At 46.5% G+C, this 23,313-nt stretch overlaps 1 protein-coding gene across 3 annotated transcripts in view; it reads right to left on the bottom strand.

The window, feature by feature from the left end:
* Positions 1 to 6,428: 6,428 nt before the first annotated feature.
* The window catches only part of OTUD3 (OTU deubiquitinase 3), a 30,055-nt gene continuing 13,170 nt past the window's right edge, over positions 6,429 to 23,313 (bottom strand). For 2 of the 3 annotated variants that reach the window (XM_023258233.2, XM_019836285.3), the window contains exons 4-8: positions 18,747 to 18,869; positions 14,682 to 14,813; positions 14,127 to 14,223; positions 12,499 to 12,683; positions 6,429 to 11,482 (exon numbers count right to left, since the gene is read on the bottom strand). In XM_023258233.2, coding sequence (XP_023114001.2) covers positions 11,306 to 11,482; positions 12,499 to 12,683; positions 14,127 to 14,223; positions 14,682 to 14,813; positions 18,747 to 18,869 — 714 coding nt within the window. In that variant the 3' untranslated portion in view covers positions 6,429 to 11,305. Of the gene's footprint in view, positions 11,483 to 11,601; positions 11,724 to 12,498; positions 12,684 to 14,126; positions 14,224 to 14,681; positions 14,814 to 18,746; positions 18,870 to 23,313 lie in introns of all 3 variants that reach the window. The other variant, XM_023258234.2, reaches the window with a different exon arrangement.

The raw sequence follows: 23,313 nt of genomic DNA, 5'->3' as shown, positions 1-23,313 counted from the left end.
GTTTCTTTCATTCATTCCTTTTTTTTTTTTTTTGAGCCTTTTTTTTTTTTTCAACGTTTATTTATTTTTGGGACAGAGAGAGACAGAGCATGAACGGGGGAGGGGCAGAGAGAGAGGGAGACACAGAATCGGAAACAGGCTCCAGGCTCCGAGCCATCAGCCCAGAGCCCGACGCGGGGCTCGAACTCCCGGACCGCGAGATCGTGACCTGGCTGAAGTCGGACGCTTAACCGACTGCGCCACCCAGGCGCCCCGAGCCTTTCTTTTGAGTATCGTGCTAAGCGCTGGGACACAGCAAGAACAGATCGGACATGGGTGGCCCCTGCGTGCAATTCTAATATTCTGTCCTTTTAATTTCTCCTTATAGTAAGTTTTTGTGATTCTCTTTTTCTAACATCCTACAATCTTATCCAACACAATAACGGCAATCTCCAGAAGGAATATATTTGGCCATATGGCACAATGCAAGAAGCACGAAAAATACCAACCTAAAAATATTGTCCCGCTGTGTCATCAGGCTTCAAATCCCTCCCATTAGCAGAACGGCTAAGTGTGAAAAGGAGCTCTGGAATCATTTTATCCAGACCCTTCCTTTGACAGAGAGGCAGCCAGGGGTCAGAGAGGGGAAGTCCCACCTGAGGGGGCGGCCTCACGCCCAGCCTGCGTGTCTCTGTGTCTTTACAAGGTGGTAGCAGCCAGTGACACTCTGCTGTGGCCATGTCAACCCAACCCTCTGGTTGTCATCTTGGACAGCCTAGAGTGGCCAGGGAAGGTCCGCTGGGAGGGTGCCCAGGCCGGGTCAGCCTCCTGATACAGGGAGGGGAAGAGGAAAGACTTCAGCCTCCAGCCACAATGGGGCTGACTCTGGACCCACGAGGAATGTAATGCCCCAAAGGATTCCCCCCCCCCCGCCCCGTTGGATGCGGCCTACCCTGGAAGCAATGTACTTCACCAAATTCTCCTAAATATTGGACAGAATATCTCCACTAGCTACAATATGCTGATAAAATCTGCCAGGATGGGGATGTGCCCATTCAACGGGCAAGCATGTGAAAAGGTATTACACAGCGGGGGACAGCTCACAGCAGATATGTAATAGGTGTTCACTCCTATCTTTTTCATGGCTTATATGCAACTTTCAAGACTTTGAGGGCAGGAAAGAGCAGAAAGAAATCAAAGGGACGATCATCATAAACTTTGAAAGGTGAAGAAGTTCTGTGTTAGTAAAAACAAAGTGGGCGTCGGGGTATGTGCACTTTGCCGCCGTGAATGACGCCAATCCTTGGTAAAGACTCCGGGGAAGACCAGGTCTTAAAGCAGAAATGAATGGGATCTGGGGAAAGAGCCAGGGCGCATTTGTGGGGGAAAGTGGTCCTGAGGCGCCCTCTGGTGTCCATTTGGGTTAGGCTGCGAGGAGGAACCCTAAATTCAGCTTAAACTTGGATTTCTCTTCATCAGTGGGGGCTACTGCCTCTGGGCTAGTGAAAGCGGTTCCTTGGCATTGTCAATAATAAATATGCTGAGAAATAACCACAAAGCCCTTACAGACATCTTACAGTGACCGACGTTGTCACATAAATGAGCAACACAGGAAGAGGGAACGGGCTTGGAGAGATGGAGGGAGGTCATGTTCTGGGCGTGACGGATGTGAGGCAGCAACGAGACAGGCACCTGCTGACTGGACAGCTGTGTGGCCATCCGGAAAGTGGAACTCAAGGACTGGACCTGGTGTAGCCTGTGTTCCCGCTGATCAGTAAATGTCTGGTGAACGAATCAATGGGTCTAAATTCCACGTATGTTTCCGTACACACACTTCATTTCCAGCTGCAGACTCAGGGAAAGGACTGAAAAACCCTGGACTGGAGATCACAGGTTCTTGGTCAACACCTCTCTGCTCAGCCAGTTAGCAATAGTGCGTCTGTTCCAGACCTGCTGCTCAGGGAGGCCCGGGACAGCAGCGGCACCTCGTTCGAAATTCAGGGAGCAGGGACCTTGTTCGAAATACAGAATCTTGGACCTGACCGCAGACCTCCTGAGGCAGAATCGATAGGTTAACAAGACCCCCGGGTGATTTGTGTGCACATTGAAATCTAAAAGAGCGCTGACATGTGGCCAAACGAACAATGACACTTCCCTGGCGGGCGGGTTGTGGCAAGGGTTCGATAAGTTGGCATTTGTGAAAGTACGCGAAATAACGCCTAGCACATAATAAGCATTCATGTTCTATGAATGAATGAACGAATGAATGAATGATGGCCATAACAATAACAGGTAACACTTTATTAAGTACTTGGCATTTACGAGGCACCGTTCTAAGTGCTTTAGGATTATTAATTCATTGAATGAACGAACGAACGAACGAATGAGGCATAGGGCTCTATCAAGGCTAGAGGAGGGACTGTGTTACCTGAATGTTTCTTGGATTACCTCTCCAATGCTGACGACATGCTTTGGACTGACTTGCTTTGTTCCCACTTAACCCCTAACAAGAGCTCTTCACGAAACGTTTGATTAAGTAACTGGCTGAGTAAGTGATTAGAAATCAAATCACATTGGAATTCCCGAGTTAACCTAAGAGTCCGATTATGATTTCACGGACATTCACCTGCCTCTTTGGGGCTCTTCGCAGTGTCACGGCTGGAGAACCAAACGCTGCCTTAACGTCCATTCCTTCCTTCGGTAAGCCTGGGTACACGGCTGGTCCCTTGACAAATCACGTGGGGCCAACCGGCAGGCAGACACAAGTTATTCTACACTAGTGACCGCTTTCACAGAGCTAAGACTGGACTCTCAGGACCTCCATCGTCCGGCCGGTCCCCATCCTGTCCACTGATGCCAGCTTCATCTTCCCCCAGTTTGATTTCCATCACGTCCCTCCTCTGTCCCTGAACCATCAATAGCTCCTATCGTCCACCCAAACCCTGGCGTTCAAGCTCGGTATCATCTGCTTCCCCAGCCTCATCGATCCAGCCATATCTTCTTTCTTAATCCTCTCCATCGTTCCCAGAGCCTGCCCCCGCCCGCTGCCTTCCAGCCTTCACCCCTCTGCACAATCGACCTGGAAGCTTCCCTGTTCGCATGTGAAAATCCACACGCTTTAGGTGCATCTCAAAGGCCACCTTTTCCATGACGCTTTGCCAGCTGGAGATTTCACCCTCCTCTGAGCTGCCAGGCAATGTTTTTATACCTTTTCTGGTGCCGCTTACCCCAGCTATTTGGGTCCCTGTTTGGGGTTCCTGTGTGGTGGAGGCAGATGGCCAAAGATTCAAGTCCTGTCTCTGCTACCACTCTGTGATCTTGGGCCAGTTACTTATTCCCTTGTGTGTAAAGTGGGGACAGAACCACCAGTTTCACAGGGCGGTTTGAAGGTTTCAGCGAGACAACCTCGGGGCGCCTGGGTGGCTCAGTCGGCTGAGCGTCCAACTTCGGCTCAGGTCATATCTCACAGCTCGTGAGTTCGAGCCCCGCCTCGGGCTCTGTGCAGACAGCTCGGAGCCTGGAACCTGCTTCCGACTCTGTATCTCCCTCTCTCTCTCTCTGCCCCTCCCCCACTCGTGCCATGTCTCTGTCTCTCAAAAATAAACATTAAAAATTTTTTTTAAAAATAAAATAAAAGGGGCGCCTGGGTGGCTCAGTCGGCTGAGCGTCCAACTTCGGCTCAGGTCATATCTCACAGCTCATGAGTTCGAGCCCCGCGTCGGGCTCTGGGCTGATGGCTCAGAGCCTGGAGCCTGTTTCCGATTCTGTGTCTCCCTCTCTCTCTGCCCCTCCCCCGTTCATGCTCTGTCTCTCTCTGTCCCAAAAATAAATAAACGTTGAAAAAAAAAATAAATAAAATAAAATAAAAATAAAATAAAATAAAATAAAATAAAATAAAATAAAATAAAATAAAATAAAATAAAATAAAATAAATGAGACAACCTATTCAGGGTGCCTGAAGCATCATTGGAAGCCCCATCTACGCCAGGTCACTGTATGTATATTTGCCTCCCCTCCTGCGTCCGTCACACAGTACATGCTAAATAAACATCTGTTCCATTCAAGCCACAGACACATGATAACTGGAATTATTTCAGGGAAGCGGCATCATACATATGATAAATTCTATGCTCATTTATTTGAATCGCCCCCGGGCTCGCTGCTCTGAGGGCTCGTTTATCTTAAGTGGACACATGTTTGAAAGTCATTAACTTTCACTGCCCTGAGCTGATGTCCCATAGAGGAAATGAGGCAAAACTGTCTGGAGAGACTGTGCGCAGCACTTTGCCTCAAGGGCTGCTACCGTGGTGAGTTCCAAAGTCAAAACACAGCACAGAGGTCAACTCCTGACGGCGTAACACGGTCACGCTGGGCAAAAGTATGCCTCATCGTAGGATTGGTAGCAAAAGCCGTCAGACAGACGTTTGAAGAAATTCCCAGTCTTTCCCCAACTAACTGTATTATCCTAATAAACTCTGTCCCCCACTCTGGGGTTTTCCTATCTTCCCTTTCAGCCCAATGCAAAAGTCACTTCCTCAACCAAGCCTTCCTTGATTTCCCTCTGAGTCCACGCGATCAGCACCGGTTAGCAGTACCTCCTTTTACGTCGTGTGTGTGTGTGTGTGTGTGTGTGTGTGTGTGAGAGAGAGAGAGAGAGAGAGAGAGAGAGAGAGAGAGACAGAGACAGAGAGACAGAGAGAGACAGAGAGAGACAGAGAGAGAGATTGTGTCTTCTTTCACTCCAGGACTGGAAACTGTTTGAGGACAGGGTCCATGTCTCATGCTATGCCCAGAAATAACCCATAGGCCACACAAGTTCAGTACAAGTTGGATGGATTCTTGGATGCCTAGATGGGTGAATAAATTAAATCAAAACAGGGTATCTTGAGGTATCTAAGTCCCTCTACCATAGGGAGGTTCAGACAAGTTTCTCCAAGGTGGGGAAGTTTCCCTCTGCCAAACCAGAACCTATGAAGTAGCAGGATTAATCTCAACCCTTTACAACCAAGCAAGTTCTAAATCCTGATCCTTTACAACCAAACAAGCTCTAAACCGCTGCATCGCTATGATCTGAGTGCCCACTCTGTCCAGCAGCCCAGATAAAAGCACAGGGGTGCAGAACATCCTATGACAAAGTTTTATTGTATCTTAAGGCACCCGTACGCTTTCCATGTGCTGGGGGTAAGGGCTTATAGTGTGTCTGGCAAACGACAAACTTTCAACTTGGGTTTTCAACCCAGCTTTCTCCTAGGCAACCATGAAGTTAGCAGAAAGGGACACGGGAACAGCCACTTTCCCCCTTATGGAATTTCAGTGTCTGGCATCATAAACTGTCACTCACCCCGAGTAAGCAGTGCCGTGGCCTAGAGGAAAATACAAATAACGAACTTCAGTTATTCCCCACCTGGCCTGAGAACTCCAAACTCTTCTCTGTCCTTATGGGCTCAGCCATCTCACAGACAGGCCCTGCCAGGAAGCCCCTGACCACCACCCGACCTAGCAGGTGGCTCCCTGGCCCCCATGAATCACTGCAGGGATGGAATTGAGGCCATGGAAGTTCTCCAGCTGAGGGAGATCCTACACTGGGACACCACTCTGGTTCTGGTAGGGTCTTTCGGCAAAATTCTCAAACTGGGCTAACAAGGTCCAGAGCCCAGGCCTCAGGGGCCCGGGACCTGGAAAGTGTTGGTGCATCCGGAGCTCTCAGTCGTGGACTGAGGTGGAAATCACACAGGGACAGTGACCAAGGGGAAATGTCCTTGCCAGTAGCCAGAACGTTTTCTGCCCTCCAGGGTAGTACTGGATAGATACCTAGTGGTATATCAAGTTATCAGCGCAGCCGATCCAAAGGCTGCTTGACGAGTACAAAATCAGAACAAGAGAGAGCGAGAGTCTCAAGGCCACAAGCCCAAGGACACCGGAAGGCGGGGTGCGACCGTACCGACTTTGACCTCGAGACTGGCCAGAGCCCTCGTGTGGGCTGCACACGCGGAGTCCCCACCCACTGGTTTCCTGCGGCTGCCCTTCTCCCTTCTCCGTCCCCCTTCGGAGGACCTCTGGCAGGTGTCTGTGCTCTGTCCGTGCGTGTCTGGGGCGGGGAGGGCTGTGCCTCCTCCTTAAATGGGGCCAAACCAACCCTCAGAGTTCTGGAGAAAGCCAAGGTGGAAGCCAACAGACAGCTGCTCCATATTAGGCAACTCCAAATTACCAGAGATGTTCTTAGGATTCGGCAGAAGGCTTCAGGGTCCAGCACTGACGGGCGGCTCTGCCCGCGTGTGCTGGTGCTCACGTGCACCAGAGCTAGTCAGCTCTCTCGAGCTCAGTGAGATCCCCAAACGGCTGTCCCCTCCCGTCTTCCAGGCAAAGGTCTCCGAAAGGCCGCTTCCTGCCCGGCTCCCTCAGGCTCATGCACGCGAACGGTGGTCAGACCGGCAAAAACAACACGAAGCTTTGTCTTTAAACTAGAATTTATTGGCGTACAAAACCCCACGTCGTAGATAAAGTGGCACATCTTTGCAGCTTCTATTGCACCAAGTATTGAAGATTAAAAACACAAAAAAAAGGAAACATTTGGTTTTGAAAACACTGCAAATAGCCAAGTACAGTACTTTGGTAAAAAAATAAAATACAATGGTTCAGATGAAGACAATCTGTGGAAAGAGACAACCGCGAGGAAATGGAACTATGGACAGCGGACAGTGGTCACACATCTCCTCGTCGAGCTCCATAGATAAGGCAAGACTTGCTAAGTCTATGGATCATGACCCCATGGAGGTCTTAAGTATCTCCAGACTGAAGCTAGAACAAGTACAGTGCAACTAGAAAAAAGAGAAGGTTCCTGAGCCTGCCAAGGCCCCGTGCTCTCCAGACACACCCGCCCTCCCTCACCAGGGGGTTCGCGCCCAGAGGCGCGCGCAGGTCTGAAGTTTACCTCCAGGCAACCTCCTTCTTCTCGCTGAGCTCAGTGCCGGTGCCGATGGAGGCTGCTGGAAGCGTGGCCGGGGAGGCTGAGGGCACCTCCCGCCAGGGGAAATGAACGAGAATGGGAAGACGCGAGCAGCCCCACACGGGCATTCCTCAGGGTTTGGCCGCGGGACCCGTCCGGGGATCCAACCACAGGCTGAGGTTTCTGACTGAGCTTCAGTGACGGTCACGGACGGCCGGTCACGGTGACCCACCGGCTGCCAACACGCGCGCGAGCGGATCACAGCGGTTCTGCCCAGGGACCGTCACCTCCCCCGACAACCACAGGGGGCGGTACTTCTGCATCCCGGGAGGCCCTGCTGAAAACAGAGCCACCGCGCGGGAAGTTCATGCTTTTGCAGGGACGTTCTTCACGGACAGCAGCCCCTCGCAAAGGAACTCTGCAAGCATGCTAAAGATTTTTCCAAGCTACGAAGTACCCCTAACCAGGCTAGAGAGACCAGAAAGCGAGCTTAGAAGAGGTGGCTAAGAGCCTGAGGTTACAGGGAGTGCTAGCTGGGGCCGGAGCAGGGCCCGGAGGCCCGCAGGGAGCGCCCCACGCGGTGCAACACTTAGCGACCAGGGATCACCATCTCCCCTTCACACGGGTGGTCCGTGTCCCCCTCTGGTATGTGACGGCAGAAGATGTGCCATAAATACACAACCTAGAAGATCCTCGCTTCAGTGTCGGTGGAAAAATACAATTTGCTCTGGAGTCAGGAAAACACACCGCGTAAAAAGTGCCATCATTAAATCACCTCAGAACAACTGTCGGAAGGCCCCAGAGTTTTAGCAACACCTGTTCTGAAAGCTGAGATGGGCGACTTGGTGAATAACGAAGACGGCAAAACAGAAAAGCGCGTCAGGCTCTGAATCTAAATGTTTGCTACAGACAGAGCCTTGAGGTAAAAAGGTGAAGGTGAAGAGCTACGTGTCTGCCCCAAATGAGAGTCAGAGTGGGCCACAGAGGGGACACAGGGAAACCAAGAAACCACCTTCATCCCTCCCACAAAGGCCCTTTCGTTCAGGGAGACTGTTAGTCAACTCTGACAACAATCCAAGTTTCCCGTCACCGACTGCATATTCGAGTCGAACATTTCACGGAGGTAAACTGACAGCATTCTATGTTGACCCAGTAAAACCCAGGCAGAGTCTAGAGTTTCTCAGAATGAGAGAATTGCACATGGACGACAGGGACTCACTACGAGCACAGTTCAAGGCCGAAGTCCATCTGATACCTACCTACCTAACGTGTGAGCGGCGCTCCCCCTCTCAGCACGGCCCTCCCCGCCCCAGGACCGTGCCATTTCACATGGTAAACCCCGGGGGGTGGGGCAAGGCAGAGCGCTACAGTTGACCTACTCGAAGGTTCCCGTGGCGCCCACCTGAGCTGCCCCACACGGAGACCCCATTTCATAAGCCCTCGGGATCAAAATGGGTTTGGGAGGGTTTTCAGAGCTTATAAAAGAAACTACAGGCAACAGCCTCAGCTGACATCCACGATCCTTCTTTCTGCCACAATCCCTTGACCAGGCTCTGCTCCTGAAAGCGAATGTTCACACTACTGAAAGGTTAAATATACACAGGAGCGCTCTCTAATATCTCCTGATGGCAACTATGTTATCTAGAACACATGGTTCTATGTTGTTTTAATACACCTACCTCTCCAGTACAAAGCTGTTGCCACTGAGATTTTATTTCTTATTTTGACCTTTAAAAAAAATCATTTTAAAATCCATAAAACCTTTATATACAGCTTATAAGACTAGTAAGCAGCTACAGACCACTGCCTCATCCCCTTTCTTCCGACCTCCCTAAAAGCTACCGAGACAACCCGCAGTAGTATAAACCTCTAAGAGCCAAGATGTAACACAGAGACTCGGAAAGACGCGCCTCCTAACATGGGGTGCACGTGAGTAACATACTAGGGCACAGCCACCGACGGTATCTTCCCAGAACTCAACCCACGTCTGCACCTCCATTCAGGCTGCCGATAACGTAGTTTTCAAATGTCTACAAAGCAACTAAGTGTATGGATTCCATTACCTCACACTTCAGTGAGACCGAGGCAGAAAGTCTTAAGTTCAAACCCCTAGCTAGAAGAGTTCACTAAAGCCGGATGCACGTACCCCGTTCCTAATAATTAACTGATTAAACACAGACCAATTTTAACTGGAAAACTATGAAATGGTAATAAAAGAAAATTACCAAAGCCATATGATTGGTTTTTAAAACCACTGTTATTTTACCCCAGAAATGCCGAAGCCTATTATCAGAAGTTGGTAACGTGTATATAAGGGTGCCCAATATTCCTTAGTAACTTTTTCGCAGCTTCTAGTAAAACTTCTAAAACCCAGTAGGGCCCAAGGCCACCTTCATTAACCAGGTATATAAAGCAGTTCTACTGCTTCTGACAAGGGGTATCCCTTAAGCTATTTCAGACTCCTAATTCTGCTGAGTTTCTGGTACATGATTTCAATTCTTGCAGAGAGGATCTGGTCCCCTGCACTCTTGCCGTACAAGACAGACAAGAAAGAGCATTCACTGAGAAAAGATCAGCCACAGTCGGGACGGGGTCCAGATTCAAAAACCAAGAGAACAATAGATCCTTCAGCACTGGCTCTCACGCTCTTGGAAATGGTAAGGCGACAGAGACCCTTCACTTGTTTGGACTCACACTCAGAACTCTGCAACGTGCAAAGAAAAAATGCTGCACCCGTTTCTAAATCTGCTAAATACTACAACGCACCGTACCAGGAAGTAGCCCAAACGGCAATGTCCTGAGAGCGATTCCAGGAAACTACTGATGGATGTTCCAACTACAGAAAGTCACCAAACAAACAAAAAATTAAAACACATCCTTACAACCGAAGGACACAAATCACCTGCTGACAAAGACGATTCAATGAATCCAGGGCCAGCCCAGACGATGATACATCTGTACGGCCAAAACATTTTTATGGTTTTCCCTTCTCCCTGGAACTTACATAATTTTGAAATCTGAGCGGAAAAGTAACTCATTTACCTTTTGATTCAGCAGATTTTATTCGTCCAAATGCCGGGTCGCTAAAAGGCAAGGACTGTCCACAACCGGCCACTTCAGACATTACAGTTTGAGAGTTCACGTCCATCTACCAGTTTTAGGAATGACCTCTCTCCACATCAGAACTGTGTGTGGAGTCATTCAATGGCCTCTGCCCTGTTGGGTGAACCTAGGTCACTGACAATTACTAGAGCGCTGGAGAGCTTTCCCAACATCGAAATCCCAAACAGGGCTTGAATGGAAAGGAAGATACGGCATCTCATGGGAGTCCATTTTCACAGTACTGAGAAAACTGAACAACAGGTCAAACGACTTCTCTGAAGGCATCCAAGTCTAGCATAGCAAGGAAGAAAATACATCACTTAAAATGTGAACCTGAAAAACCTCAGTTATTCTTCCAGACCTTCTGCCCCTACAAAACCAAGGAACTCTTTAGACCCTTCCTTAAGACTCAGGAATCTCTTGATTTTTTTCCCTTTACAACAACGGCCTCTGCCGTCCCGACCATCAGAATCTCAGAATTACATCATAAGCAGTGACTTGCCACCTTCTGATTGTCACGCAACACGTACCAAAAACTCAACAACGTCATCGCTTTTCCAGCAAGGTCCAGGCCTAATTAACAGTCGGCCATATTTATCATATGGCTTGAGTGCAAACAAACTCACAGCACCCGCATCCCATCTGAAAGAACATCAGAATCAGGAAGGAGCAGCTGTTTAATTTCCACCCTGACTACAGGCTGCAGCCCCTCTCATGTCCTATCACTTTGGGAAAATACTTCCTGAATTAATTTCTGATTAACTTGGATTAGTAGAAAATTAAATCTAAACGTGTTCCTGAGTTGGAGACCGTTTATAAACTACCCCGTATGTGAATATCTGCTTGAAAATGAAAGAGACACGAAGGAAACTTGTCATTCTGAATTTCTAGCAATTAATCTAAACTACTGCATGAACAATTACAGCAAACCTCACCCCAGTGTTAAGGGAAAATCCCAGGGTCACTGAACTCTGATTTTGGGGGCAAATGAAACCACACTTAAAAGGTTTTTCCTGGACTAACTATCCAACCCTAGAACTCGGTATTTTAATTACAGAACACGAATGGCTTCGCTGAACTTCCATAAAATAAAACACATCACTAACAAAAGTCTGCGCAAAAAAGAGGCAGCTTGAAGGAAACTAAGTCAGTGCGTGAGCTCGTGTGAGAGCTCTGTGGGTTGTGTTTCATTTTGTGAGAGGTGGGCCTCGCTCGCAAAGCCCGGTACACGGCACTCCACCTTCCGCTCGCTTCTCACATCTCCCCGAGGGGCGCGAGTCAGATGTTGAGAGCGGCAAAGGTTTTCACCAAGGTGACCTGCGTGTTGGCATCCGCTTCACTCCGGTTGCTGTCCCTGTGGCCGCTCCTGCTCTCTAGGGCTTTGTGACGGTGCCTCTCCTCCTGTCGTTTCTTCTTCTCCAGGCGCTGCTGCTCCCTCCTCTGTTTGTTGGTGACCTGAAAGAGAAGGCAGGTGAGCTGCCCGCACGGCGACCCCCTGCCGAAGGCAGACACGGGGCTGACTGACGGAGAGAGGGGGCACACACCGCCTCCCAGCAAGAACACAGAAAACCCACCGATCAGACCAGAACTGATGTATTTCCCATCACTGCTCAAATTTCCATTGAAGTTTCTGTCCCCTCGCTGAGCTGGCAAATGAAATCAATTCCATTCTCCTCCTCATCCAATTCACAGTGACCTAAGAAACAGTAACCCTGGTCCTTGCACGAGCTGACGCTCAGACATGCCATCGGACACCTTTCTCTGCATAATTTAATGCCCCAGGGAATCCTCACAAAATCCTCAGAAGCTTAGTGCATCTTTACCTCTGCCTGTGGCTTTTTACATTATGTTGCCCTTTGAGCTCGGAACTGCTTGGTGGAAGTCTTTAAAATAAATTCCAAATTCAGTAACAAGAATGGTGCCATATACTACTTGCAGGAGGGGGATGTACCACCCTTTTGGGAAGTATTGGACAATTCATCAAAAAGCCTTACAAAGATTCAAATATCCATACCCTTAAACCTGTCCATTCCTCTTCTGGGACTCTACACACACACACACACACACACACACACACACACACACACACACACGAATAGTAATGCAAAATACAAAGATTCATACACAGAGTTTTCCACTAAAGATGACAGCATTTAAGGGAATCCTACAACGTGGGTTACCACGGAAGCACGCAGGCACACAGTGACACTGTGCAGGGAAGGCAGGCTGTAGGGCTGTAGGTGCACACACACAGGATGACTTCAGGGTATACCTCTAATCCCCACACATACCAAACCGGACAAGCAAGGTCCTCTTCTGCTTCTTGAGATACCCTTATGCTCCCACCCCTGTTTTCTACAATGACTACATTTAAAAATCAAAAGAAACCACTAAAATGAGCTCCGGGCTCCTGCCCCTGCCCCTGCACGACAGCAGCCCACCCTCTGCCCACGCAGCCCCGTTTTTCATACCTTAGGGAGTTGGTTTTTATTTGCTTTGTTGTCTTCACTCGGGCTGGCCCGCTCCTTACTGTTTTCAGTCCTGCCTTCAGTCAAGCCCTGACTTCCAAAGATTCTCGTGCCACTGCCACCCTCCTCCCATAAAGGGTCGCATGGCTTGGGCACGTGGCCGCCGGACTCTAGGTTCTCCTCTGCATCTTCCAAAGAAAAACCTTTTATTAAAATCACGAACCTGAGATCGTTACACAACGCGTAACAACGTACACTGTTAAATGACTCCAAAATTACCTGCGTGTGGAGAGCAAGTTTCCTTGAAGCAAAATTCTAATATCAATACAATGGGGAATACAGGGGGGAAATAATTGGTAATATGTGGAAGATAAATTTAAAAATAACCTGCCGGCCAGCCTTATCATTGGCTTCCCACCTGCACAGTGTTTTACTAGATTAAGCCACTTTTTAACATGTGTTTTTAGGGGGAAAGCTTTCATCTGCACCCAAAAACCAGAAAGGAAACAGGCTCTAAACCTGTGCTGTCCCATACAGCGGCCACCAGCCACTTTTAGCCATTTAAATTAAAATTAATTAGGGGTGCCTGGGTGGCTCAGTTGGTTAAGCATCGGACTCTTGGTTTCTGCTCAGGTCATGATCTCACAGTTTGTGGGTTCGAGCCCCACGTAAGGACTCCGTGCTAGTGCATGGAGCCTGCTTGGGATTCTCTCTCTCCACCCCTGCCCCTCCCCTGCTCACTCTCTCTGTCACTCTCTCTATATCAAAATAAATAAAAATTTTAAAACACTTAAAAAAAATAAAATTCAATTACAATTAATTAAAGTTATATAAAGTTCAAACTTTAATTCCTTGGTCTCAGCCACACATGTCAAGCACACACCACACTACACGCACAGGCACCACACACGACTGTCGTAACGTCGCAAAGACCAAGTTACTTACGGCTTTCTAAGAAAGCACAGCAAATATACAAAGAGGACGATAAAATGTCCAATCACACAGACGGCTGTACTGCCAGGAACACTATCTGGCACGTATCTGGCAATATGCATTGAAATCATTTTAAGTAATTAATGTGAAGAAACAGTGAGACTCCACATCCTTTCTTCCTTCTTCTGAGTCACAGAATTAAACCCAGTTCAAGCAAAAAAAAAAAAAAATTCTGATTTATCACCAGTTGATAGATGGTAGTAATCTAAGTATTTCCATCAGAAAAGTAACTAATTTTTCTTTCCATTCTATTTCAGTTCTCATTTTGGTTTCATAAGGGATTCTTCTTCGAAAAGAACAAAGTCTTCCTGACACTGTGCATCCCGCCACGACGGGGCTAAGTGGCCTTCTCACGCATTCCCCTGGGACCCTGCACCCACACCACTCCAATCCGTTTATTATATCAGTTTACTTACTTCTCACCCCCATCCCCACCTCGACCCCAGGTTACCTTCTCCCTGATGCAGGGCTAGGACCTAGTAAATCGTGCCCATGTGTAGAAAGTGCTCAATAAACAACTGCTGGTGAATGAACAAATGACAGTATAATTACCACCTGTGACTTGATTAAAATTAAATGTTTGGAAAATCACCAATGTGATCAGCTTGAAAGCTTATGAATATCAATCATGGACTTACTATTTCTTTTCCCCTGGTTCATCTGAAGCATGGCAATTATTGCAGATTCAATATTATAATTTTCAGCTTCCAGGTTCTGGACTATCAGGTTAAAATCCTATCCGAGAAACAAAGGAACACTTAGGACTGGGCACGTCCTTCCACCGACTGCATACACAAAATGACGTAACGGTGAGACCTGAGGCATGGTCTGAAGACCTTTTCCATTTAAAAAAGGTCTTAATTTTCAACAAAGCTGGCCACCAGAAATAACCCTTTAATATAAATGAATTCCTTTAGAAAACTGCACTTTTACTAAACACTGGTCAGAGGAAAAAAAAATCCACATACTTCTTAGGATTTTGAGCAGTATTACTGGGTAAAGTGTAGCAAACAAGAGAAAAATGAATAAACAGCTCTTGGCACTGAACCTAACCAGGCCATGAACCTACAGGTCATGAACCTATTTTGGCCCCTCAGGTGTCGGCACGCTAGGCTGGCTCTACGAGACTGGCAGGTGAACCAGGCCCGGCAGTGCGTGTTTAGCCCCCATTACTGCAGGACAAAGACACTGACTGAACACCCAGTCGCAGTGCAGACTTTCTGGACGGCATCTTCTACTTCATCTCTCAGGTCGTCGTCGAGGTCACCTCCCTTCGTCTTCATCTTTTCCCTTTTATCTGATTCATCTTGATGGAGCATCTGAAACTAAAGGAAATGCAAAGAGTAACCATCATGGAACACCAGCAAATTACATTCAGAATCTTCAACACAGGAAGACACTCTAATCTCAAAATCATCCTAATAAATATTTATGAGGAAAAGATCCCAGGAACAATCTTAGGGGAATAGCAGTGACGAGGCTCAATTTCAGCCAGACACTGAGATTCCAGACCACAAGAGAAGTATGAAAAAGAAAGGCCCAAGATTAGGGCTTCAGTACGAATGGCATTAGAGCTCCTACATAGTTTCTGGATACCAACATTCTGGTAAGGACTGCCGGCTCGAACAGCACACATTTGTGTCCGTCCACTTCCAGAGCCGGGAGCCTAGTGACAGAAGTTCACCTGATGAGCCTCTGCAGCAGGACAAGTTGTCTGGAAGAAACAGACATACATCTCTCATCTGTGTCCCTAGGCCCCATCTGATCACCAGCAAGCGTTGGTGTGGAGTTCCTGTCCCAGCCGCAGTCACAGGTGAGCACAACTCATCCAACCTCACCTACACCACGTGCACACCAGCCCACTCCAGGGAACCTGCCGATCCAACTTCTAAAGACACAGAGACCACGAGGCTTTTATGACCTAAGCTTATTTCAGAAAAGCTAAAATCATTCCTCTGTGGCTGCCCAATCACCTTCTTCCTTTGCTTCGTATTAACACAGAGAGATGGGAAATAGGGAAGGACAAATTTCTACTTGTTTGCATGGAAAAGTAGGAGAATCTTGCAGTGTGCGGTACATTCCTCACAATAAAAAGTGATCTACTATAAAATTATAAAATTATACCCAAACAACTTGGCAATGTGTATCGTCTTTGAAATTTATCCAAAGGAAATAATGTCAAATAATGTCAACTGTAGTAAGGATTTAAGGACTTATGTAAGAGTGCTCACCACAGTGCTACGAACAGCGAATAACCAGAAACAACCTGAGGGCTTCACGGTGTAGGTATAATTAAATAACCACGGTAAATCCATACAACGATGCTTAATTTCCATTAAAGTAAAGAACACAAAGATTTCACTACCGCTATTATTTAACAATATTTTGGAAATAAGAGCAGATGCAATTAGTCCCCCCCCACCCCCAAAAAATAGAAGTATAAAACTGAAAAGAAATAAGAAAGATTATCCCTATTTGCAGATAATATAATTCTATACCTAAAATATATATATAAATGAAAAGAATCGACCGAAAACTACCACAGACAGAAAGAATTTTGGCAAATCATAGATTTATAAGAATCTAGTATCCAGAATATATAAAGAACTCCTATAATTCAACAACAAAAACACAAACATCACAATTAAAGCATGGGCAAAGGACCTGAACAGACATTTCTCCAAAGATATATGGATGGTCAACAAACACATGAAAAGATGTTCAACACCATTAGTCATTAGAGACATGCAAATCAAAACCATGAGATAGCACTGCACACCTAGTAGGATGGCCATCATTTAAAAAAGAAAGAATCAGAGAGGGGCGCTTGGGTGGTTTAGTCAGTGTGGCATCCAACTTTGGCTTAGGTCATGAATTTGAGGCTCATCTGGGTTTGAGTACTGTGTCAGGCTCTGTGCTGACAGCTCAGAGCCTGGAGCCTGCTTCAGATTCTGTGCCTCCCTCTCTCTCTGCCCCAACCCACTCGCATTCTGTCTCTCTCTCAAAAATAAATAAACATTAAAAAAAAAAAAAAAAAAAAAGCTTATTAGGTTCTTGGCCAGAATGACTCAACACCACGAAGATGCCAATTTTTCCTGAAGTTAATCTGTTAATGAGAGCCCAATAAAAATAAAGGCAACAGGACTTCTTTTTAACATGACAACCTTATTCTAAAACTCATATATAAAACAAAAAAACAAGAATATGCAGAAATTATGAAGAAAGAAAATAAGTGAAAAATTCCACCAGATTTTAAAATATACTCTTAATCAAAACAACACACACATGAACAAAGAAACCAGTGGAACAGAATCTACATCCAGAAACAGAGAATTTGATAGATGAGAAAAGGGGCGCTTTAAGTCAGTGGGGAAAAGATATATAATAAATGGTTGGAGTACAATTAGGTAACCACGAGGGAAAACATAAAGTTGGATCCCTACCTTCACACATTTATATGAATATAAATTCCAAAGAGAGACAAGGTGTAATTTTTTTCTTGAAAAAATGAAACCACAAAAGTACTAAAATAAACTATGGGAAAATTCTCTTTAACCTCGGAGTAGGAAAGACATTCCTAATCATGACCCCTAAACCCAGAAGACATGTAAAAAAAAAAAACAAAACAGAAACAAAAACCTTGATTAATTTAACCTCATAAAAATCTAAAACTTCATCACTGCAAAGACCAGTGGGGAAAGAATAAAAAGACAAATGACAGACTGTGAAAAAATACTGGCAACTCATGCCACAGACAGGGGCTAATTTCCCTAATTTATAAAGGCTCCTAAAAATCACTAAAAAAAAAAAAAAAAACCTGAATAGAGAAAAAAGTGGGCAAAGAAAATGAATACAGTTCACGAAAAAAAGGAAATACAAATAGGTTGCAAACCCAGGGAAAGATGCATAAACTCACTAATAAGAGAAGCACAAGTTAAAACTGTTAGGAAAACAATCCTTTCCACGGAACTGACAGAGGTTCGCCAATGTGATACGCTGTGCTGGCGAAGACGCAGGGAGAGGCGCACGCAGAGAGTGGGAGTGCAAACTGGTAAAGCCTGCACAATACCTGTCACAATTATAAATACACACGTCCTCTGATGCAGTGAGGACCTTCTAGGAATTTATCCCACACACGCACTCGTACAAGCGTGAAAAGACGTATATATAAGGCACCACATGTTCCTCCTAAAAGCGGAAGTGTGAAAACCGCCTAAAAGTCCGCCAAAGGGACTGGTCAAACACGTGACAGTGCATCCACGCAGCAGAATGCCGTGTGGCCACTGAACACGGTTTAGCAAGCTCCTTATGCACTGCGGTGAGTGAGACTCCAACATACCTTCCATTTGAAAAGCACGGCGCACAACAGTGTGTGTAGGATGCTTACAATCGGGGGCAGAGTGCGTGGAAAGACCGCAAAAGTGACATACGTGCACGTGCACGCACACGTTTGCTTCATGGGGAAAATATCTCCAGGAGATTTGATGACCTACGGATAACGCGGGTTGCGTTCAGGCAGGGGAACAACGCTGGAAGAGCGATTTCACTTTATTTTTTAAAATTACAAAGAAAGCATGTAATAATGTGAGAAGAGCCTCATGAAATCAGGTTAATTGAACAGAGCGGGAAAGGAAACACAGCTGTATCTAAAACACCAGAACAGTAACAAAAATTGTGCCAGTGTGGTTGACCCTGTGCACTTTTTATTTTCTTCACTTTTTCTATACTTTCCAAACTTCAGATATGAAGCATGGATTACTTTTTTTTTTAAGTTTTATTTTTATTTTTGAGAGAGAGAGAGAGAGAGAAAACAAGCAGGGGGAGGGCAGAAACAGAGGGGACACAGGTTCCAAAGCAGGCTCTGCACTGAGAGTGGAGAGCCTGATGTGTGGGCTTTAAAATCCACGAACCATGAGACCATGACCTGAGCCAAAGTTGGACACTTAACCAACTGAGCCACCCAGGCGCCCCTGCATGGATTAATTTTAAGTCACAAAAGTAATTTCAGAATTTTACATAAATTCTATTTTATGCAATCATAGCCATCAAAGACTGACGATTAGGGAAAGCAAAAGAATGACCAGTAATTGTATCTATCAATCTCACGGGAGCTGAAAAAAGAATTTTTTTTAACCAAGCCCACAGATTCTTAAAGACAACTTTCCACAAAACATCCCTGGTTGTAGCTGCAGGATACGCAGCTCCTGCCCCAGTTCACCAGGCCTGAGAATACAAAAGAACACGGAGGCCTCACTCACATCAGTCTGGAGATGGGCAGGTGCTTCCGAGTTGTCATTGAGCCTCCGAACGCTGTCATAGTGCTCTCCGCACCGATACGCGATGTGTAACTCCCGCACGCTGCTCTTCTCGGTGCCACGAATCTGCAGGCAAAAGAAAGGGGACAGGGATGCCAGCGAGGATGGGGAAGGTGTCTACTGGGGGAGAGACACGCCACCTGGATTGTCTAGGAAGGCTAGCCAACAGGCTCTATGCAGACACGAATTCAGGGTACGCCCGGGATGTGCCAGAGGGCTGGACCGGAAGAACAGGTATCTGACTGCAACAAGAGATTTGTTGCTACACAGCTGGACTGTGGGCCCTGCGTTTTGAGCCTCTGATTTAATGTGTGGGGAAAAAATAAAGACCTTCTCTAAAAAAAAAAAAAAAATTCTTAGGCAATTTCTGAATTCTCTTTTCTCCTACCCATGTGGCCGTGTAAGTATGCTTCCATGTGCTTAATGGTTAACTATACAGAAATACATCCATAGGAAAACACATAATCAAAAGTCAGGGGCAAATCTACAATGAAATTAAATAAGCTCAAGTTTGGGGGGCGGGGGTGGGCACCCATCAGCCCCTCAAATGCACAGGCCCCTTCCAGGATGGAAGGGTTGTTCCAGGATGCAGATTTGTGGAGCTTGGAGCTCAAACAACTTGGGGCTCTGAGAAAAAGAATACAAAATTACAAATATTAAATTGCTACAACTCCTCCCAAGACCTTGAAAGGGGACCATAAAAATGAGGGACCAGACATTTAGGTTTTATTGGCTTCACAGTACCTCTACCCATCATTCAAACAAAAATAGCATCTTCCATCAACCACATAGTAAGAAACATTAACAAGAACAAACTCCAAAATCTCCCACTGAAATCAATTTCGAAACAAAATTGTATGTAGTCCAGCTGTACTTACCACCGCGCCCAACCCTGAAGGCATTACTCCCAAGGCAGTCTTTTGTGAATGCTCCCATGGAGCACAGTCGGACAAGAATGGGGTGACGGTCCAGCCCGGGTATGCCCCCCAGAAAACCACCACCTCCACCGAAACTCTGAAGTTTTTCGGAATCCGGCCCCTAAAGAGCCCAGTAACTGTTTCTTTGTTAAAACTCCAAAACATCAACACCTCCTTCTTGTTTTTACTGGAAGGCACAGGTAGTAAGATACTACGTTACATTTATGTATCACTTTCTATGCTACACACCCTCTATGGTTCACAGAAGCCTAAGCTCCTTTGGGACACCAGGAAAACAGGCAGGCTTCAGCACCTCCGTGGTGTGAGTGCGAGCCCACTTGTTATTGACGCGAGAGCTCCTACCCAAGACAGTAGCAACCAACGCAGTTTCAATTCTTAAATGGTATAAGATGCCTCACTGGGGAGGCGGAAGATGGGGGAGATCCAGCACAGAGCTCCATCATACAGCAAATATACTTATTTTAAAAATATATTTCCGGGCGCCTGGGTGGCTCAGTTGGTTAAGCGTCCCACTTTTTTTTTTTTTTTTTAATGTGTTATTTTTTGAGATAGAGAGCACAAGTGGGGAAGGGGCAGAGGGTGAGGGGGACAGATACGAAGTGGGCTCTGGGCTGACAGCTGACACCAGTAGCATGTGGGGCTCGAACTCACGAACTATGAGGTCACGACCTCAGCTGAAATCAGGGAGTCAAACACTCAACCCGCTGAGCCACCCAGGCGCCCCGAGCATCCAACTCCTGATTTCAGCTCAGGTGGTGGCCTCATGGTTCATGAGTTCGAGCCCCACATCGGGCTCCGTGCTGAGTGTGGAACCTGCAGCCTGCCTAAGATTCTCTTTCCCTCCCCTCTGGCCCTCCCCTGCTCACACACACACACACTCTCCCCCCCCCCAAAAAAATATATACATACTTTCAATGTTTAGCAATCCATGAGAAAGAACACTACAGAAATGTATTTGGAAATAAAATTTTAACTATGCAGAATTATCTTCTACAAGCACCTAATTTAAAAACTTTAAAAAATAGTTATCAATGGAGGGAAAGGCAGGCTGTGTTGTTCCCAAGTTGGCACAGAAGATTTTTCCTCCAAGAATAGGGTCACTATTCAAATGTTTCAAATATTCAAATGATTTCAGTGACTTCTGCTGAACAGTAAAACTTTCATGACCAAAACCTGGGACAACAAAGGCCATAACCAGTATTCTTGGCTCAAAGACCCTCCCTAGAAAGAGAGAGGCTCACAAAATATGAGAGCGTTCCCTGGGGTCGGTACATCTTACAACACCACCCCCCCAAAACGACACCTACAGTCACCGGCTCCCTCCTGCTCACTGCACCCTGCACCAATCCACGGAGTGTCTAATTTACTTTGTTGTAACATAATTTCTTTAAAGAATATTACGACAGACACAAAAGACTATCTGCTTCCATTTGTACGACATTCTGGAAAGGCAAAACTACAAGACGTAGATTAGTGGCATTAGGAATGGGGAGAGGGAACGGGTGACCGCAAAGGGGCATAAGGGGACTTCTTAGGCTGGCGGAAATGTCCCACCATACGTTCACAGTGGGACCTGTGTCTCTCAAAACACCTGAAGTACACACTAGAGAAGGGTGAATTCTGCTACCTATATGTTGTATCTCTATAAACTGCATTTTTAACGAGCAGAGGCTAGAAATAAGCACTTTCAGAGGAATATATGCGTGCAGGCGGTCTATGGAAAAAAAAATGAGAAAAAAAGTCACCATTGCCTTTATGAGACGAATGACATACAGCGATACGTGCATATGGACATGACTATGCGTGCAGAGGTGCTTTCTTTCTGTAATTTTTTTTTAACAGAGGTGCTTAAAATGTGTTTAAAACCATGGTGACACGTCTCTTGTCGGTTAAGTAGGAATGTTTTCAGCTGTTTTTCAGAGTTTATGTGAACGCCTAACATATTAACAGTAATCACGATTATCTCCGGATAACGTGACTCTGGGTGATTTTTGCCTGACGGGCTTTTCTTTTTTTTTTTTTTTTTTTTAATTTTTTTTTCAACGTTTATTTATTTTGGGGACAGAGAGAGACAGAGCATGAACGGAGGAGGGGCAGAGAGAGAGGGAGACACAGAATCGGAAACAGGCTCCAGGCTCTGAGCCATCAGCCCAGAGCCCGATGCGGGGCTCGAACTCACGGACCGCGAGATCGTGACCTGGCTGAAGTCGGACGCTTAACCGACTGCGCCACCCAGGCGCCCCACTGACGGGCTTTTCTGAAATGTCACCGTTTTCTATGATTAACATGTTTCAGCTAATTAAAAAAGGAACGGTTAGCGATGGGGGAGTGGCGGGAAGGAGGACTGACAGAAGTCCTAGGCACCGTCTTTAGGAGCTGAGCCGCAAAGTGGAAGAAGCAGCCTGAATGCGAGGGGCGAGCATAAGAGGGTGGTAGCCTGGAGACCCTTTCCCCCGGACCTGTGACCTTCCATACTTGAATGTGTGGTTTGATGGACCGTTTGGGGGAGGTGAGGTTAACTTAGGATACCAAAGGTAAAGAAAAGTGAAAACAGGGGCGCCTGGGTGGCGCAGTCGGTTAAGCGTCCGACTTCAGCCGGGTCACGATCTCACGGTCCGTGAGTTCGAGCCAGGTCAAGATCTCGCGGTCCGTGAGTTCGAGCCCCGCGTCGGGCTCTGGGCTGATGGCTCAGAGCCTGGAGCCTGTTTCCGATTCTGTGTCCCCCTCTCTCTCTGCCCCTCGCCCGTTCATGCTCTGTCTCTCTCTGTCCCAAAAATAAATAAACGTTGAAAAAAAAAATTAAAAAAAAAGAAAAGAAAAGTGAAAACAGTTGAATGGACAGGTACTTCACAACAGGGGTGGGGAGGCCATCTTGAACATTTGTCATAAAATCTTATCTGCCGTCGAAAAACTATTAAAACCATTACGCATGCCTGAGCAGAGCACGGAAACAGAGGTTGACGTCCTAAGCCACAAAATAAATTCTGTTGTTCAGAACCCTGTTAGCAAGGCTTATTGAGTACATCTGGTTTGTGCTTCCCTCCACCTAAAAAACAAAACATACACGTGGAATAGGCATACTCCAAACCAGAACGTGTCTGCACTAATCCTCTCGACCTCCCCTTTAATATTTTTAACAAAGTCATCTAAAGTATTTCCACATTAGGCTCTCTACCCTCAAACTACCCAGTTAACTGACTGCTGAATTATATATATGTATCTCCCTCTCTCTCTCTCTCACACACACACACACACGTGTGGTTATTTCTTTTAGTTTTAATTCAAGTTCCAGTTGGTTAACATACAGCGTAATATTAGTTTCACGCGTACAACTTAGCGATCCGACACTTACGTGCGACAGCTGGTGCTCATCACAACATGTGCATCATCCCCATCACCTTGCTGAATGATATTTTAAAGGTCCCCGAATTATACTTCGGACTCCATCTGTACATGGCCTGGGGTTTAAGTCCAAGCCCCCGGGAGCTTCCCATCTTGGTTAAGCCTGTGGTCCAAGTGACCCTGCTGCACCATCGTAGGACACCCCCAAAGCGAATTTATAAATAAGAGCT

The sequence above is a fragment of the Felis catus genome, chromosome C1, assembly GCF_018350175.1.
Source record: "Felis catus isolate Fca126 chromosome C1, F.catus_Fca126_mat1.0, whole genome shotgun sequence".
Classification (NCBI taxonomy): domain Eukaryota; kingdom Metazoa; phylum Chordata; class Mammalia; order Carnivora; family Felidae; genus Felis; species Felis catus.
The sequence above is the reverse complement of the archived record's forward strand: the minus strand, read 5'-3'. Positions and strand labels throughout refer to the sequence as shown.